The 18,010-nt window shown below is 32.2% G+C and overlaps 1 protein-coding gene across 1 annotated transcript; it reads right to left on the reverse strand.

Moving 5' to 3' along the window:
- Window positions 1-9,164: 9,164 nt before the first annotated feature.
- Window positions 9,165-10,646, reverse strand: LOC130667824 (uncharacterized). Its single transcript, XM_057469680.1, has 2 exons — window positions 10,370-10,646; window positions 9,165-10,021 (listed from the first exon to the last, which is right to left on the reverse strand). Exons 1-2 carry the CDS (start codon window positions 10,488-10,490, stop codon window positions 9,165-9,167), a joined length of 978 nt encoding a protein of 325 aa, XP_057325663.1. The 5' UTR covers window positions 10,491-10,646.
- Between the last annotated feature and the right edge of the window lie 7,364 nt (window positions 10,647-18,010).

The following is an 18,010-nucleotide window of genomic DNA, read 5'->3' on the forward strand; positions in this document are numbered from 1 at the left end:
TTTTTTATTTCTACTTTTTGTACATTAGTTTTATTTTGATCAATGTTTACAATAGTCGGCGGTATTACGTTATCATCGGATGACGTCTGTATGTCCATCGGTCGTGTGAGTGAGTTGTTAAAAGTAGTTTTATCAATTTCCATATTTACATGAGCGTTAGATTCGTCATAAGGATCTGCATGCACTAAAGCTTCTACATTTAAAATTTTTGGGTGGTCACCACCTTCTTCTGATGACCATAGAATCGCGCCTCCCATATTTTTAAAATTATTAACTTTTCTTATAGGACTTCGTATGGGAGCGGATGGGCATAATTTAATTGGGCTTTTTGTAATATTCTGTGTAGACGTTCTTGGGGTAATAGGAAAAGTCTCAATTTGCGAATCTGTGTCGATGTCATTTGAATTGCTTGAATATATTTTTGAATTTATAATTTCTGTCTGGTCTGTATTTGATTCGTCGTCTGAGGTGTCTAGAGTAATAATTTTCCTTGTCTTATTGTTAGTTTTTACTATTTTTCTGCGTGTGCGAACTGCTGGAGAAGGTGTAAATTCTGCTAGTCTATGTGATCTTTTAATTTGAGAAAGTACTGATTTGTTTTTATTGATTTCTGTATTTTCAATATTTGTCTGTGGTTTTAAATTTGAGATTGAAGCTGTAATTGGCGTCTGTATGTCTGTTAATAATGGTAATGAAGGATCAATGATTTTAGGAGTTTCAGGTATATACGAATGTGAGGATTGAGATGATGCTGATAAATTACGAGATTTCTTATGTTTTGGGAATTTTATAGATTTATTTGCTATATAAGAAAGACCAAAATCTGTCAAATAAGAATCGTCACTTGAATACGAAGGGTGATTTTTAATGAGTCTTTTTCTTAGAGATGCCGCGTCATAAATGTCTCCTGATGAGGATGATCCGTCAGAATAATCAGGAAGTATAATAGATTTATTTGACTCAAAATTTTCGAAAGGTTTTCTTTTATTACTTTTTAAATTTTCATTAGATGTTACTTTATTAATTTCTTTTTTATTTTTATTTTCATCATTAAGATTGAAATTTTTTATTTAAAGGATTTCGAGGATTATAATTTTCCAAGTTTTTATTTACTTTATCATTTTCATTTTTATGCTTATTTATTCTTGATTCGGTTTCTGAAATTTTGTTATATCCCTGATTAAAAAAAATGATTAAAAAGTATTTAAAATGATTTGTTTTTTAATTATTTTAAATACTTTTTGATCCTTCAAATCATTTCTAATCCTATCTCTTATGGACATTTAACGTGTGAAATCATTTTTAATCATTTTTTTTAATCAGGGATGGATTATACCGTCTAACGTTAGATTTTTTCTTTTTTAAATTTTTATTTTCACCGGTATATCCGTTTTCCTTATTTTTGTCAACTAATCGCCGATCGATAGGGTAGCTAATCCTATTGCCGTCGCTAGTATTTTTCACTGTTGGGTCCGTAGTTAATTTATCGATGGGCCCAACCATTTGAGTTCCTGACTCATTTACTTTACTTTTTTCGACCGAATTTTCATTATCGACCGCTCGAGTATTTGGCTCGAGAATTTGAATTACCGAATTTATTTTACTACTCGAATAACTTTCCTCTGAACTTACATTTTCTTCCGTATTTTTGCTTAAATTTCCATGCAATTTATTTTTAATAATATTTCGCGTTTTTTGAATTTTTCTTCTGAGTTACTTGACTCTGTATTAGTATATTTTTTGGATTTTTTTATTATGACTCTTCCGGAGTCAGATGGATCCGAAGATCGCAATCTAGCGATTCCAGGTTTACCAAGTCGCCATTTAATTTTAATAGGATAAACTTCGCTGTTTTCGATTATTGGGTTACGCGATAAAGCGCCCGCGTTGGTGTTTATTTTACCTGCTTTATATAATACGGTATATTCGAACTCTTTAAGCCGTTCTCTCCATCTCATTACACGCGATGTTGGGTCATTCATATTATTTACCCACACAAGCGGTCTGTGATCGGTGACAAGAGTAAACTCTCTGCCATAGAGATACGGTCTAAATGTTTTCATACCGAATAAAGCTGCGACCATTTCTTTTTCAGTGGTCGAATAATTCTTTTCGTGTTTATTAAGCACACGAGAAGCTGCCGCGACGATAGTATCCTCTCCAATTTTACCTTGTGAGAGAATTGCTCCAACTGCATAGTTAGATGCATCGGTCGTTAAAATAAATGGTTTCGAAAAATCAGGATATTGCAATATCGGAGCTATACATAGTTTGTCTCGCAAGGTTTCAAAAGCTACCTGATGTTCAGGCGTCCATGTAAATCTTGCGTTTTTACTTGTAAGATCAGATAAGCACTTAGCGATTTTTGCGAAATCTTTAATAAATCACCGATAATAACCAGCAAGCCCAAGAAACTCTCTCACTTGTGTTGTATTTACGGGTGTTTTGAAACGTTTGATCGCTTTAATTTTATCGGGATCAGGCTTGACACCGTCAGCAGATATAAGATGGCCTAGATAAATTACTTCTTTGTTTAAAAATTCACATTTATCAGCTTGAAGAGTTAGATTTGCACCACGCAAACGTTCGGCCAGTTTTTCAAATTTAGTATTATGTTCTTCTAGAGAACGTGCGTAAATAACGATATCGTCTAAGTAAGCAAAGAGATCAGCTCCTTGTAACCCGCGTAAAACTAAATCCGTTAACCTTTAGAACGTTGCAGGAGCATTTTTAAGTCCAAATGGCATTCTATTAAATTGATAATGACCATGAGGAGTTGTAAATGCTGTTTTATGTTTATCTTTTGGATGCATTTTAATTTGGTGAAATCCAGATTTTAAATCGAAAATTGAAAAATAAATTGCGCCACCCAGTTGATCAAGAATATCATTTATCAACGGTAATGGGTATGCATCTTTAATAGTTTTTTTATTTAATTTACGATAATCAATTACTAAACGCCATCTTTTATTGCCTTTTGAATCAGCCTTTTTAAGTACTATCCATAGAGGGAAATTATAGGGAGAGGTCGAAGGTTCTATTATGTCCATTAACATTAATTCTGTAATTTGTTTTTGAATTTCGTCTTTTTGTGCAGGTGGATGTCTGTATTGTCGAGTATTTACCGGTCCGTCATCGTTAGTAGGTATACTGTGTGCCACTGTCTCTGTAGCGCGCAATGATTCTCCCGGAATGTGGAACAGGTCAGCGTATTTTTCTACGAGAGAAACTATCGCTTTACGCTCTTCCCCATTCAAATGTTCTAAACGCAAGAGTTTTAACACTTTATTGACACGATTTTCCCCGGCCGTGGTACTTTTATCGTATTTGTCTGTGTCGTCTTGCGTCAAAGTACTGTCCTCGTCTTCACTTGTCCCAAAGGGGTACAGTGGAACTACGGGCACTTTTACTTTAACATCTTTACTAAGAGTATTAATCGCGTACAAATAAGCAATACCATTATTATTCCTAACTAAAGCTTCGCCTACGTAAATACCGTCTTCAAATTCTATACGAGGTGTATAGCCCTCTTTAAGTTTACTGTCGACTCGAACAAACATTGCTGTTTTTGTTCGAGCTTTTAAAACGAAATATTCTCCCTCCGTGAATGATAATTCTAAATTATTTAAATGTTTAAAAGTTATGGTATTTTCTACTAAGTTAATTATTCCGCCATGTTCGCGTAAAAATTCCATACCGAGTATCCCACTATAATCTAAAGAAAATTCATCTGGGATGACATGAAAGTATGTAGTTTCATTAAAGATTTGCATTTTAATTCTACCTAAAGTAATGGCTTCAGATACTCCATTTAGTTTATAGCAATAAGAATCATCAATTAAATTTTTATATTTTACTTCGCCGTATTTTACTAAATTTAAACTACATCCCGTGTCAATTAAAATTTTTCCGTAACTTGATATAATATCTTTAGATTTGAGCATGATAGACGTAGGTTTGTAATCTATTGACATAGTACCTACGACATAAGTTCGCGTTGGTATTCTTAATTTTTGTTCGATATTTGGCGCTGAGCTGATACGTTTCCCATCGAAGCGCCGACTCGAGGGAACGGGTTTGCGTTTCCCGTACTTGTACTCGGTTTTGAGTCTAGTCTGTCATGATGTCTTTCGTAATACATTTTTTTTCTGCAATTATTCATTAAATGACCGTTCATTTTACAATAATCACATTGAACAATATTTTTGTTTATAGTTCTATTAGATTCAATATTTTTCCTTTGCATTAAAATTCTGCATTCCCCGATATTATGATAATTTCTTTTGCAGAAATTACAAAATCTAGTATTTTGATTAAAATTTCTTTGATTTTGATATTTATCTTGTCTCGATTTTTCAAAATAGTTTTGATGATTTTTTTGAAATTGATTTGGATTTTTATGATCATTATTTGAATTACGAATGTTCTGGGTTAAGTCAGTATTATTTTGAAGGTTTTGTCTAGTGTGTGAAGTTAAAACGTGATGGTAATCTTTACTTTGTGTTCGAGAATCATATATATTGAAAAAATTATCGACATTTCTCATTTGTTGTAGTTGTTTTTCTAATTTTTCGGCTGATTTGTCGCGTAGTCGAGGTCTGAGTATTTATCTTATAACGGTGGCCCTGGCTACTGCGTGTCCAGATAGCCAAGAACCACAGTTAAGTAAATTTCCCGAAATTACTGATTTACTTAAATTTACTATCATTAATTATACTTATTTTATTCTAAAATTCTGGTTCCAAAAGACGGGAAATGCTCTCAGGAAGCAGGTACTCGTCCTGACCGGACACGCGGCTGAAAGAAAATCTTTATGCTATGTGACGCTGGTGATAATTAAATTTAATCAAGAAATAACAATCAAACTTATACTTTATTTAACCAAGGTCCCAATCTATATACAGTTTCCCCTTTGACTTAAAATTTTGATAATTTTATATATATTTACAAAGCGTTCGAATGTAATTTGATCGACTCGAGGCGTGAATTAATTTATGGTGAGCGGGAATAAATTAACAAATATTAACCGCGTTGAAGAGAGAGAGAAAGAATGAAAATCTATATTTTGATATACTTGTAATTCGTTGAGAACTTATCGAAATTCGGGTCGATTCATTGATGATGCTGGTCGACGATTCTTCTCGGCTTGGTCCTGGTGATGTTGGTGTCCAATAGGTTTCCTCTGGCTCCTGGGATCCGCGTTGGCAGGTTGTCGCACACGAAAAAGACCACACCACTCACTTTATACACTTTGGTTTTATTTATTTGACCAGATAAACGAACTTCAGGTGTAATATTCAATTTGGTGTATCAAAGCAACACCACGTATCTCAATTAACAAATTAACTTTTAATTCAAATAAATTATGAAAGACTCAAGCGGAAGGTTTCGTATCACTTCTAATAGATTGAATAAATTTAGTTTAATATATCAAAGACAAGTTCTAATAATTAATTACTTGAGCAGAAATAATTATGCGTCGGTGCGTTTTCGCCGACCGAACTCAAGTTAACTTAAACTCACTATATCTTATATACAATAATTGCTTGGAAAAGAAATATATATAGTAGACGATTTTAGAGAGAGCAAAGTGGATAAGACCGATCAGTTACAGCTCTCGAACTTAAGTGTCTTCTTTTTGATCAATCGTCTTGGGTCAGTTCTCTGGGCCACCAACCTGCGTTGACCCCACCTAATTATGCGCAGGACTAATTTGCGGTCCTATGCTGCGCGAAATCATCCCCCAAATTCTAACGCAGAGACTAGACTGCTGCACTTGACTCTCAGAGCAAGAAGAGAGAGAGGGAGAGAGAATAATTGAAGCGAGAGAGCCACACTCTCACGTCTTACGCTTTCTGCACGGTTACAATCTTCTTGTAAAAAAATAGCAAATTTTGGGTGTAACCCTGATATGAATGAACGAATAGCGGTTTCTTTAGCTAGCGTAGCCTTTTCTGTTTTATTTTCCCCGTCGGTATATTCAATTTCTGACAATGTATTTCGCAAATGCTGGCTTATTCTATAGTTAAAGTCTCTGACGCGTTCGTTTGGGTATTGTTGAAAGTTATCAAATTCTCTCATCCATAGTGAGATTTCTTTACTTTGTCTAAAGTGTAAATTTAAAAATGAAATAAAGTCGTCGATATTTGTCGGGTCTATGGTACTAACTCTTTTTAAAGGTTCGCCTTTACATTTTGTCTGTAATAATTTGACTAGAAATTCTTCGTTAATATCGTCTTTAAAAATTTGCTTAGCATTTCTGCACGCTTTTGTAAATGACTCTATTGGATAACCGTCTTTTGTACCGTCAAAGTCTGGGATGGTTTTTAGAAAGTCTTTATAATCAATTTTATTAATATTATTATTATTTTGGGTTCTGTTAGGATTTATTATTGATTGTGAATCTAAAGGCCGTGGGACGATAAGTATACCGAATCGGCCCCAGATAGGGATCGGGCTCATTTTTTCAGGGAATGTTTGTACCCATGAGATACTTCGATGCTGCGAGTTTCAGGTCTTTATCTTTAACCACTTCGGAGTAAATCGAAAAATACTGAAAATTAGAAAAAAATTGATGTTCTCAGAGCGTACTTATTCGATTGATCTGAAAATTGTATATGTTTTGGGGGTTGATGGTAGCTATCTGGAAAAAAAATAAGAGCTATTTCGGCTCACAAAAACGTAAAAAAAAAACGAGTTTATATTTTTAATTTCAGTTTTTAAGCATCTTACCATTACGACACAGTTATGAAAATATTTTTTTTGAATTCCTCATCCAATTTCCTATGAATCTATGGCCTTTCGAAATTTTTAAAAATGGTACTACATATTGAAAAAAAATAAAAACCATTTTTTGCTCAAAAATCGGGTTTTTCTAATAATTTTACTCTTGAACTGATAAAATACAAAACTTACTCGTTTACTAAGGTAGAGAAAACCATAAAAGAAATAAAATATCCTTACATTATTAAAATAATTTCATTTAATGTTGTAAAATATTAACTTAAAACTACATTAAATATTTATTTGCTGGACCGGGATGGTGAAAGAAATAATAATTCACTAATTTGATGGATTGTCCATATTTAATAAAAATAAATCACAGATAATAGCATAGAGTACAAGAGTCGATCACGAATTTTATTAGAGCACTTATTGAACGATCAAACGAACTTACCTGGTACGTGAAGTTCGATCGTAGTTATACGACGGTCTCGTCCGAGATGATTACATAGAGATAACACATGTAGTACCACTACTTCTTTTTATTTATACCACGAGTTTAAAGTTTAAATTTAAACGAATTCGCGCCTCCGCTATGGAGGTGGCGCTGCTGTGATGCTTTCGTCATAACGTTCAAAGTTGTTTACTAGGTTTAAAAATTATAGGTTTTGAAGTACATAGGCTTTTAAAAAGAGGAAACCATGGCTGTGCAGGCCACAGTGGAGCCACAACTATTCCAGACGCTTGGTCGTTAATAATTTTTTGTAACACTTTCGCCATTATGGCGAAAGGGGGGAAGGCGAAGAACTCCAAATCACTCCATTTGATGGTAAGTGCATCGATCGCCACTGCATCTGGATCCCGCTCCCATGCGCAATAAGCCGCACATTTTGCATTCGCTCGCGATGCAAAGAGGTCTATTAATGGTTGGCCAAAACGCTTAACTATATCTTTGTAAGCATAATCTGCCAACTCCCATTCGGTATCAACGTTGGTTATACGCGATTCATGGTCTGCTTCAGAGTTATCACGTGAGGGGATGTAAGCAGCGTGAACCCAGATCTGTCTCTCCTCACACCACCTCCAAATGTCTTTAGCAAGATTATGGAGATGTGAGAAGCGCGTACCCCCTAGTTTATTAATGTAAGCTTTTGCTGTTGAATTATCTACTCTAAGAAGTATTTCACAGTCAATTAGGTCCGACGCGAAGCACCTTAGAGCTATACCAGCCGCCATTATTTCGAGTGTGCTGATATGTAGACTCTGTTCTTCTCGTTTCCATAGACCATGAGCGCGATTTCCCTCACAAAAAGCGCCCCAGCCTGTTGGTGATGCGTCAGAGAAAATTTCTCTTACGTAATTCCCGGACCTTATTTTTCTAGATGCCGATGGTAACTGTTGTTGCCACCACTCGAGGTCTTGTGAGATGGAGACTGGAAGCACCATACGTGCTTCAAAGTTATTGTTATTGACATCAAGGGCTTGTATTTCTGCTGTCTCTAGTGATCTACAGTAGAGGGTACCATATTCCACTGCTGGACAAGCAGCTACTAAGCTACCTATCAGTTTAGCGAAGTCTCGAATCCTACAGAAATTCTTTTTCTGAAATGATTGGACCAGCTTTCTTAAGATTTCACGCTTGTCGGGGGTCAGGCTCAGAGTAAGATTCGTCGAATTCAAAATAAAACCCAGAAACTTGCAAGAGGTGTTTGGAATTAAACTACTTTTTCGTAGGTTCAAGACAAACCCGAGAGACTCGAGCACTGCGACTGTTGATTCTAGGTTTCTCTTACACGAATCAAAATTATTTCCGAAGCAGAAGATATCATCCAAGTAAATAACCGATAAGAAATTGTGGGATCTTAAAAAGTTCACTACAGGCTTCATAATCTTCGTGAAGATGTATGGAGCCTGGTTCAACCCAAATGGAAGACATGTAAACTCGTATAGACAATTACGAAACAAAAAACGAAGATATTTGCGATGGCTTTTATGTACAGGTACTAGGAAGTAGGCATCTTTAACGTCGATAGTACTCATAAAAGCTTTTGGAGATAAAAGTCTACAAGCCATCCGAATGTCTTCCATTTTGAAATGCTCTACGCTAAGGAATTTATTTAAATTTTTTAAATTAATAATAAATCTATTTCCACCGTCTGATTTTGGGACTAGAAAGATATCGGATAAAAATTGCCCCGCTTCCGGTTTGCATGGTTCGATTGCGCCGCTCTCTAGGTGTCTGTCGATTTCTATTTGAATATCAGATTGTTCTTTTTCTGACCATTTGCGCATAGGAGGGGGTTCTCGTTGCAATATTGGCTCTTGAATTGAGAGTTTATACCCTCTGATGCAGTTCAGGATAAACCCGTCTTGAGTAATTGTGGCCCACCTACTAAAGAAATATTTTAAACGACCGGCTGTTTTATTTACCGGTATAGAGTTTATTTCCCCTTGTGGGATTTGAAACTCTGTTGGTTGCCCTGGTGACGCGATGCCTTCGTCTGATTTGCTCTCTGAGTGGGTCGGTAATGTGATTTCTGCTGGTATTTCGGCTTGTAGCTCGACTGCGTTGCCACCCTCGATGCAGTCGAGCTCTTGGAGTTTAAAGACAACGGTGATTTTTTAGTCGAAGCTTGACTCTTAATTTCCTGGCCAATCTTTTCCATTGACTTGGCTTCCTTGATTTTTTCGTTCAGCTTGTCACCAAATAGCAGTGAGTCAGCTTCAGTTTTTTCTAGTAGTTCAGCTACTTGTTTATTAAGACTAGGTATGATGCAACTTCTCCTAGCTACTGTCTGACCTCGGTGTAGCTCTGTCAGCAGTTGTGAGGCCTCCCAGAGGTCCTCTAACATCTTTTTGCGATTTAACTCCTGTTTGGAGTTTAAGAGGGGGTCAATAACCTTTCCTATAGCTGAGAGAGCTGAGCCGGCTAGATTTTGAGTGGTGCTAAGGTATTTGTCTCTCCTTAGTGCCGCCTCATTCAGTGAAGAAGCAATCTCCGGATTGAGTATTGGAGCCTCTAAACGACAAACACCTGTGCGGGGATGTTTCTTCAATAATGCCTCTTTAGTCTCCTTAGACTGGCCCGACTTGAGCCAGACGTTCCAGCGAGAAGATGTATGTGAAGATAGACTTAGCTCCTCTTTCTTCACCTCCGGGTCTTTCCCAATTATCTGCATTATTTCATCGTCTAACTCCACGGTCTCCTCCGCTTGTTTTTCAAGCGTGGATGTATTGCTTGGATTAGTGTCAGAAATAGTTACAACCGGAGGGGGTTGTTTTTCGCCTGGTTCTGAGTCTGTGAATGAAAAAAGGACAGCTTAGAGAAAGAGGAAAAAGGATTCCAGCAAGTGAAGTTTGATGATCCAGTTAGTCGAAGACCAACGTTTCTCTTTTCCTGGTTATTCAATTGTAATTTAATACATTCACAGTGACGAATATCGGGTATTAACTAGTGACTTCAGTTATGTCTTGCCTCTCGGACAAGCTCAACTGTTGAAAACTACGGTTTTTGACTTATCTCTCGGATAAGTTCTACCGTATATCACTTGGTGTAGTGTTATGTCACGCATAACCTCAACCACCACCCAAGAAAAGAGAATAAACGTATATGTGAAAAGAAAAAGTTCGGAAAAAAAAAACTTACTGTCAACCTTAGCTGATAGATCTAATGGTATGATCGGATCATTATTCACGTTATTATCAGCTGAAGTAGAGTTATTAATATTGATGGCATTAGCATCATTTTGGTTGGCAGCTGGAGGCATTGTAGGTTGGGTTACCTGCGACAACTTCTCTAGTTTTTCCTCAATCTTTCGTAATTTCCGCTTCAGTCTTTCATTTTCTTTATCGGAACTCCTTGGACTTCTTGATCTTCTCCTTTTTGATTTTGACAATATAAAACTTATAGAAAAATTATGTAAACGTGTGGTATTGTAAACACGAAGGAATGTTATGACGAAAGCATCACAGCAGCGCCACCTCCATAGCGGAGGCGCGAATTCGTTTAAATTTAAACTTTAAACTCGTGGTATAAATAAACAGAAGTAGTGGTACTACATGTGTTATCTCTATGTAATCTCGAGGACGAGACCGAAGTATAATTAAACATTATTCGATTGCATTTGAGTTTAATTGGGTTAATATAAATTGCATGGCACCGTACACATGAAATATTATATACATTATATATAGAGCGCAGTTGAATTGAAGATTGAGTTTTTCGAGTTTAAATGAGTATGAGTTTTTATAATTTTACACGGCACCATACACGTGAATTAATAAATTACATAGAACGCAGTAATGAATAAATTATTGACAATTAATAATTTACAAATATCACAAATATTTCGAGTATAAATTTAAGTCACAGATAATTTCAACACGCGACATATAGAGTATGAGTAAGAACCGAGTATTAATTAATAGATGCGTAGCGAGCCGAGTCAGAACGTATAATAATCACTTTGCAGTCACAAATAAAATTTGATATTGATTTTAGAGATTAATTATGACTGGATGACTGAATGATGACATCAGTCACACCAGTTGACATCATGTACGAGTAAATAATTGAGCGATGAGTAATAAAGTAAATTGTAAATTGAAATAATTATTTGTGGCTGCAAAGTCACGTGATGGCGAGTATATTCTTTTTTTTTATATTTATAAGTTTACACGACACAAAGGTTACACGCACTTCTGACACCAAATTGTAGTGATTGGTATCTTAAATTAATATCACTTATACACTACAATGATACACAGAAAAAAGAGCAGTTGAAAAATTACAGTTTCTACAGTAAAAATAGGCTTTCGGGGCAAAAATCTTTAAATATTAAAACTTAAACTGTAATTTTAGAAATTTTTTATAGTAATAAAATTAATACAATTTGAAGCCGTAAATTTTACAGTTTAAAATGTAATTTTAGTTGAATAAATCTTCAAAGTATTATTTGCTTTTTATTTTGAATTCTTGCGTTAATTAAAAATTGATAGTTGATAGGTGAAACTGTAAAAATTAAGATTTATTGGTGATGAATTTTTTGCTTTCTGAAATGATTCCTCTTATTTATTCATAATGTAAAAATTACACTGTGAGTTATCAATTGTCGAGAATGATAAATGATCTGAGAAAAATCACAGCTCACACTGTAATTTTTAAATTCTACATCTTAAGAAGAACTCTACTATACGGAATAGTAATATTAACGATCGGAAATGTAATTTTAACTAAATTAATTTGTAAGAGAGTATTCACATATTGTAAATAAAAATTACAGTTTCGGATAGCAACTTGTAAATTTTAGTCGGTAAGTTTTACAGTTTGAAAACTTTATTTTTCAATATTTAATATATCGCTTTTTAGTATCTCACTCACGCTAAGGCAGTGGCCATAAGTCGAATAGCGTCAGGGAGGCATCTTGCCCATAGCTCGAGTAACAAACTGCTACAAACAAGTTTGAACTTGTGCTTTGTGCTTCTGTTTTATAAACAGTTCTTTATTAGATGTGATTGCGTCAAGTCATAAATTTTATGTGATTATTTGAATTATTAAATAGATGTTTATATCGTTAAAATTGATTTTTAATTGGTGGTTTTGTGGTACTATTCATCTAAAATAGTTGATATTACTGATTAATATATAGATGAAAAAGCTCAATGTAAGAGGAAACTAAAAAATTATAGTAAGGAAAATTTGCCTTGAATTGTAGCTTTGCAACATCAAGTACGTCAATATTAATATTTTTCGTCATATTCGGACAGTATTTATGAACCGGAGATGGGATTAGCTGATTCTGTCACAACTTCTATTGAAGGTTATAAATATTTATGAACACAATTAAATCCGATAATAACTAAAAAAGAAAAATTGTGGTACTATAGATATCAAAATTTTTATTATATAGATTTAAGAGAAAAAAATGAATATTGCTTTATGAAACTGTAAATTTTTTAATCTTAAACAATAGTTATCATTATTTTAAATATCGAATTTCGAAAAAAAAAGAATCTCTTTTGTCGAATGAAACTGTAAATATTGTAGCTTATATTTCATATGTTAGCAATTTCGAAGTATAAATTCAAGCAAAAGAAATACTTTTTACTATATGAAACTGTAATAATAACATTTTTTTATCTCAGGAAATAAAATTTAAAGAATTTGTTGAAAAAATTACAGTGTGAGATTGTAATTTTTAGAATACAATTTAAAATCATAAAATCTGATTACTATAGAGAACTGGACAATATCGAGTGTGAAACTGTAATATTTGTTATGCTTGGATAAAAGTGTAATTTTTACAGTTTCAAAGTCGCAGCGCTTTACTACTATTCGAAACTGTAATAAATACTCAGAAATGAATTCAATTTTTCAACTGCTCTTTTTTCCGTATAACACACTTATATTAGATATAACAACACCACAATTAACAGCAGTAAAAGAAAGCAAGAGCAATATATAGTTTATTGAGATACAATGTTTGCTGTTAAACTGTCAATATAAGACTGACTGACTTTTGTCGTGTATCTATAAAACAAGAGAAGAAGGCATTTGTTTTCTAGCTATTCAAATATTTTAAAGATCAGTTTCACATTCGTTACAATATATATATCTGGTATAGATAATATATTATATTTGGTATAACCAGTGGTCTTCTCCATGGACAATTCGGGATATCCATCCCAGTTCGGGCTCTCTATATTTTTCTTGGGAATAGTTCTTTATTCTATTCGATTTCTCTAAAGAGAATTTAAAAGTAGTGAAAATTTCAAAATATGAATTCTCCTTAATTCTATTTAATTCTCTGAAGAGAATTTAAAAGTATTGAAAATTTCAAAATATGAATTCTCCTTAATTCTATTTAATTCTCTGAAGAGAATTTAAAATTATTAAAAATTTCTAAATATGAATTCTTCTTAATTCTATTTAATTCTCCAAAGAGAATTTGAAAGTATTGGAAATTTCAAAATATGCATTCTCCTTAATTCTATTTAATTCTCTGAAGAGAATTTAAAAGTATTAAAAATTTCAAAATATGAATTCTCCTTAATTCTATTTAATTCTCTGAAGAGAATTTAAAAGTATTAAAAATTTCTAAATATGAATTCTTCTTAATTCTATTTAATTCTCCAAAGAGAATTTAAAAGTATTGGAAATTTCAAAATATGAATTCTCCTTAATTCTATTTAATTCTCTGAAGAGAATTTGAAAGTATTAAAAATTTCAAAATATGAATTCTCCTTAATTCTATTTAATTCTCTAAAGAGAATTAAAAAGGATTCAATTCATTTTTAATCCTCTTTAATTCTCTTTTTTAACCAGGGTAACTTTATACGAACAAGATTTTTCATTATTAACAGATTATAATTTTAAACAGTTATTTCTTATGAACATATGTAATGGGAGCTCGTAATTATTCCGTAGTTAATATAAATGTCTAAATATAAAAGACCGGACTTCACTATACGTATTGGTATTTTTTTTTATAATTAATATGTTCTAAATTTTCCGTTTGAAATGAAATTCACTCCTGGGAATTAAAGAAATAGAAAATCATTCACTCCACGTTTACTCCACTTTTACTCTGCAAATTTTTTACAGTCTAAGCATAGTAGTTAATCATACAGAAAAAATGAGTTACATATGTCCTATACTCCCATGAAAAAAATATATTAAAATTACATAAAAAATATATTTTAAATAGCTAACTTTTGGCCGATTTTGGTCTATATTTTAAATATATTAAAAATATATCTTAGAATATATAAAAAAATACATGTATAAAAATATATTAGTAATATATTTTAAATCTATAAGAAATATACTTATGAAAATATAAAAAATATATTTTTAAGTTAATCAACAATGTAAGGAAAAACATAAAAAATATGTTTTTTACATAAACTTTTTATATTTCTTTTTCTATGTTGTTGATTAACAGAAAAACATATTTTTATATAATTTTTTGATATTTTTATAATTATATTTTTTATAGATTTAAAATATATTACGAATATATTTTTTTATCTCACCATACCTATATTTTTGTTATATTTAAAAATATATTTTTATACATGTATTTTTTATATATTCTAAGATATATTTTTAATACATTTTTTAATATGAAAAATATATTTTTTTTATAAATTTTTTTCATGGGGGTACATGGCCATATATAGAGCCTATATATTTTTTAAATAATTTTATACATGACTATATAACCAAAATTACACATATCACAATTACTTACACACAGGATTATATAGCACACGAAAAAAAAAATAAGAAATTTTTTGTTATTACTAATAATAGATTTTCAATTATATTTTGCTGTTTTAAAAGTGAGTTATTCTTACAATCTCATATAGCACAAGTAAACTTAGCAATCACTGTCGGTAGCGTAGCCGAGTCGTTAAAGTGTCGGTCTTTCGTTCGTTAGGTCCCGGGTTCGAATCCCACTAAATCGTGTGCGTTCGGTTGATGTTAATAGCGTTTTTTCCTTAAATTAAAATTTCTACTCGGTTAGAAATTAATATGATCGAAAATCTGATTGATTTCCGCATCAAAAAAAAAAAAAAAAAAAAAAAAAAATACAGAAATGGAGTGTCTTTTTTTTTTTAATTTAGTTGAAATTTCTATACACGCCTTTGTATATATTGGAAATTTTAATATATGGCCATATATAATTCACTTTCACCGGACAATTAAATCACTATTTGATAAATCCAATTACTCCTATTCTATCCAATCAAATATATTAATAATAATAATAATAATAATAATAATAGTATAAATCCTCGTGTCTGGCGTCAGACATTTTTAAGCTTTATTGTCGGCCATTTTTAGGCCTAACGAGTTTCGGCCAAATTTCGGCCTTTTTTCGGCCTAGCGAGTTTTGGCTTCGTGTTCACTACCTAGGCCTTTTTTCGGCCAATTTTCGGCCGAGAATAAAAATTACTTTTAGAATATTTACACCCGGGATAATTTCCACCTTGAATAACTCGATAAATAATTGAAATAATTACAAACTAAAAATACCGTTGCAACCCGAATGTCCACCTTAGTTAGTTGAACCAAGAATAATATAAAATTTCCTCATAATTAACCCATAATAATTAAAAATACGTATAACATCTACACCGATAGTGATAAAAAGAAATAACTATAATCAATCGAAGGATGTTAATAGAGGGATTAATAATCAGTAAACACCTATGCGTTAAATCTAATTAATAATCCGTAATTAACAAATTAAAATAGTCCCTATCTAATAACATGGGAAACGGATGTATCCTTCTTAGTGTGAGTATTGTTCTAGAAGCTTCTACCCGAGATGGTCACGTACGCCTTTTTCCACACCACGCCCCGCAATTCTTCAACTCTTCCAAATAACATTAGATTTCAGTAACAAAATCAAATCTAGGTCGCGCGTGTTACCCCTCGCCTACGATAGCGCCTATAAAAGCTGCTGCAAATTAGTCCTCTGCGCCCATTAATTATCAAGCTCTTGATTACGTCAAATCTTATTATTTTAAATATTAAATTTTTATTTCTTGCTCGAGTCGTTGCAATATTAAATTTAGAATTTATACAATATAAATAAAAATAATTTCGATTTTTAATTCTTTTATTCAATATTATAAATAGTTTAAATAATTTAATTATTTCTATTGAATATTATTGCTGCTTTATGTTTTATTATTCACATTAAAATAAAATTTCGTCATATTAAAAAGTATATTCAGACAAATCGTCAATTACCCAGTATAAGTAAACCCCTTTGCTCATTTACATCAACAATTATCAACATTCAAGAACCGTAACCAACCATCAAGCCACCTGACAATATTTCATTCCGAATCAAATTTCAACCAACGACAATTTAATACGAATCGAATTCCAATCAACAATCTGGTCTCCAGCTCAGCCAAATCTTGTATCCTGACATATTGTATATTGAATAAACCAACTGTAAGTTTAATTAATTGTTCATTTATCTAGTGATAAGACACATGCATTCACCTCGTACATCCTATTTTCGTATATTGACATACTCGACACTAAATAGTGAGGTCCCCACTACCCAAGTAAATGGCTTAAGTGCTTTGACTCAAAATTAAGGGACTGAAAAACGTGTTTTCGTCATCTTGGACGTAACAATCGACTTGGAGATTTTCATTGTTTGAAACTTTAAAATATAGGTTTAAGTTTTAACTTTTACTATAGTCAGTCTAAAAAATATCATCCTGCCATTGAAACTATACAATTCAAAATAATAATTTTTACTATTGGAAATTTTAAAAACTATATCTTTATTCTGTACTTTTTTTCTTTGAGCATAAGTATATTTTAACAGATCATTCATATATTTTAACCTTATACTTTATAACAAATAACAAAATCACACCTGGGCGCCGCATTACTATTTGAAACAATAAAAAGTATTGATAATTCAAGTAAATTTTAACGTTTTTTTTTTCCGTGTAACAACTACCTCATCTCAATTTTCAATTTCTCGTTTAAATAACAGGGGAAAAATTTTTTTTAAAGTTTACCCTCGCGGACTTGGAATCACTGTAAAATCATAGTAATATCACAATGAATTCACTTTCACCGTGAGTTTACCGTGATTTCATAGTGAATTCACAGTGATTTTGTGCCATTTTGTGATTGTGATTTAGTAGTGATTTCACCATCATTTCACAGTAAATCAATAGTAATTTCACCATGATTCCACAGTAAATTAATGGTGATTTCACCATGATTCCACAGTAAATTTATGGTGATTTGACTATAATTTCATGGTGATTTGACACAACAGTCGTCAAATCGTTGCTTTAGAGTGGTATACCCTGATTAAAAGAAACGATTCAAAACAATTCAAAATGATTCAATTCTACTACTATATAGATATACATTCAACATTGAGTGAATCGTTTTGTTTAATAAATAACTAATAGCAAAAATGAAATTTTAAAAACAAACAAACAAACAAATTTGAACAACCCGCGTTTTTTTCATAGAAATTGCCATGGAAAATATACCCGGGAAAAAATGATTTTGCCTAATTATATATGGAATATATATAATTATATATGGTATTATATATAATTATATATGGTTATATATATAATTATATATGGTTATATATAGACCTATATATAAGTATATATAGCCTTATATATAATTATACCTAATTATACCGGGAAAAAAATGATTTTGCCTAATTATATATGATTATATATAGAATATATATGGTTATATATAGACCTATATATAAGTAAA

Source organism: Microplitis mediator, chromosome 5 (assembly GCF_029852145.1).
Source record: "Microplitis mediator isolate UGA2020A chromosome 5, iyMicMedi2.1, whole genome shotgun sequence".
NCBI classification, from domain to species: Eukaryota; Metazoa; Arthropoda; class Insecta; order Hymenoptera; family Braconidae; genus Microplitis; species Microplitis mediator.

Coding starts and splice junctions, on each gene's coding strand:
- LOC130667824 (XM_057469680.1), bottom strand. CDS start 10,490: ATGCCTCCAGCTGCCAACCAAAATGATGCTAATGCCATCAATATTAAT. Junction 10,022..10,369: donor TCTATCAGCTAAGGTTGACA/GTAAGTTTTTTT, acceptor TTTCATTCACAG/ACTCAGAACCAGGCGAAAAA.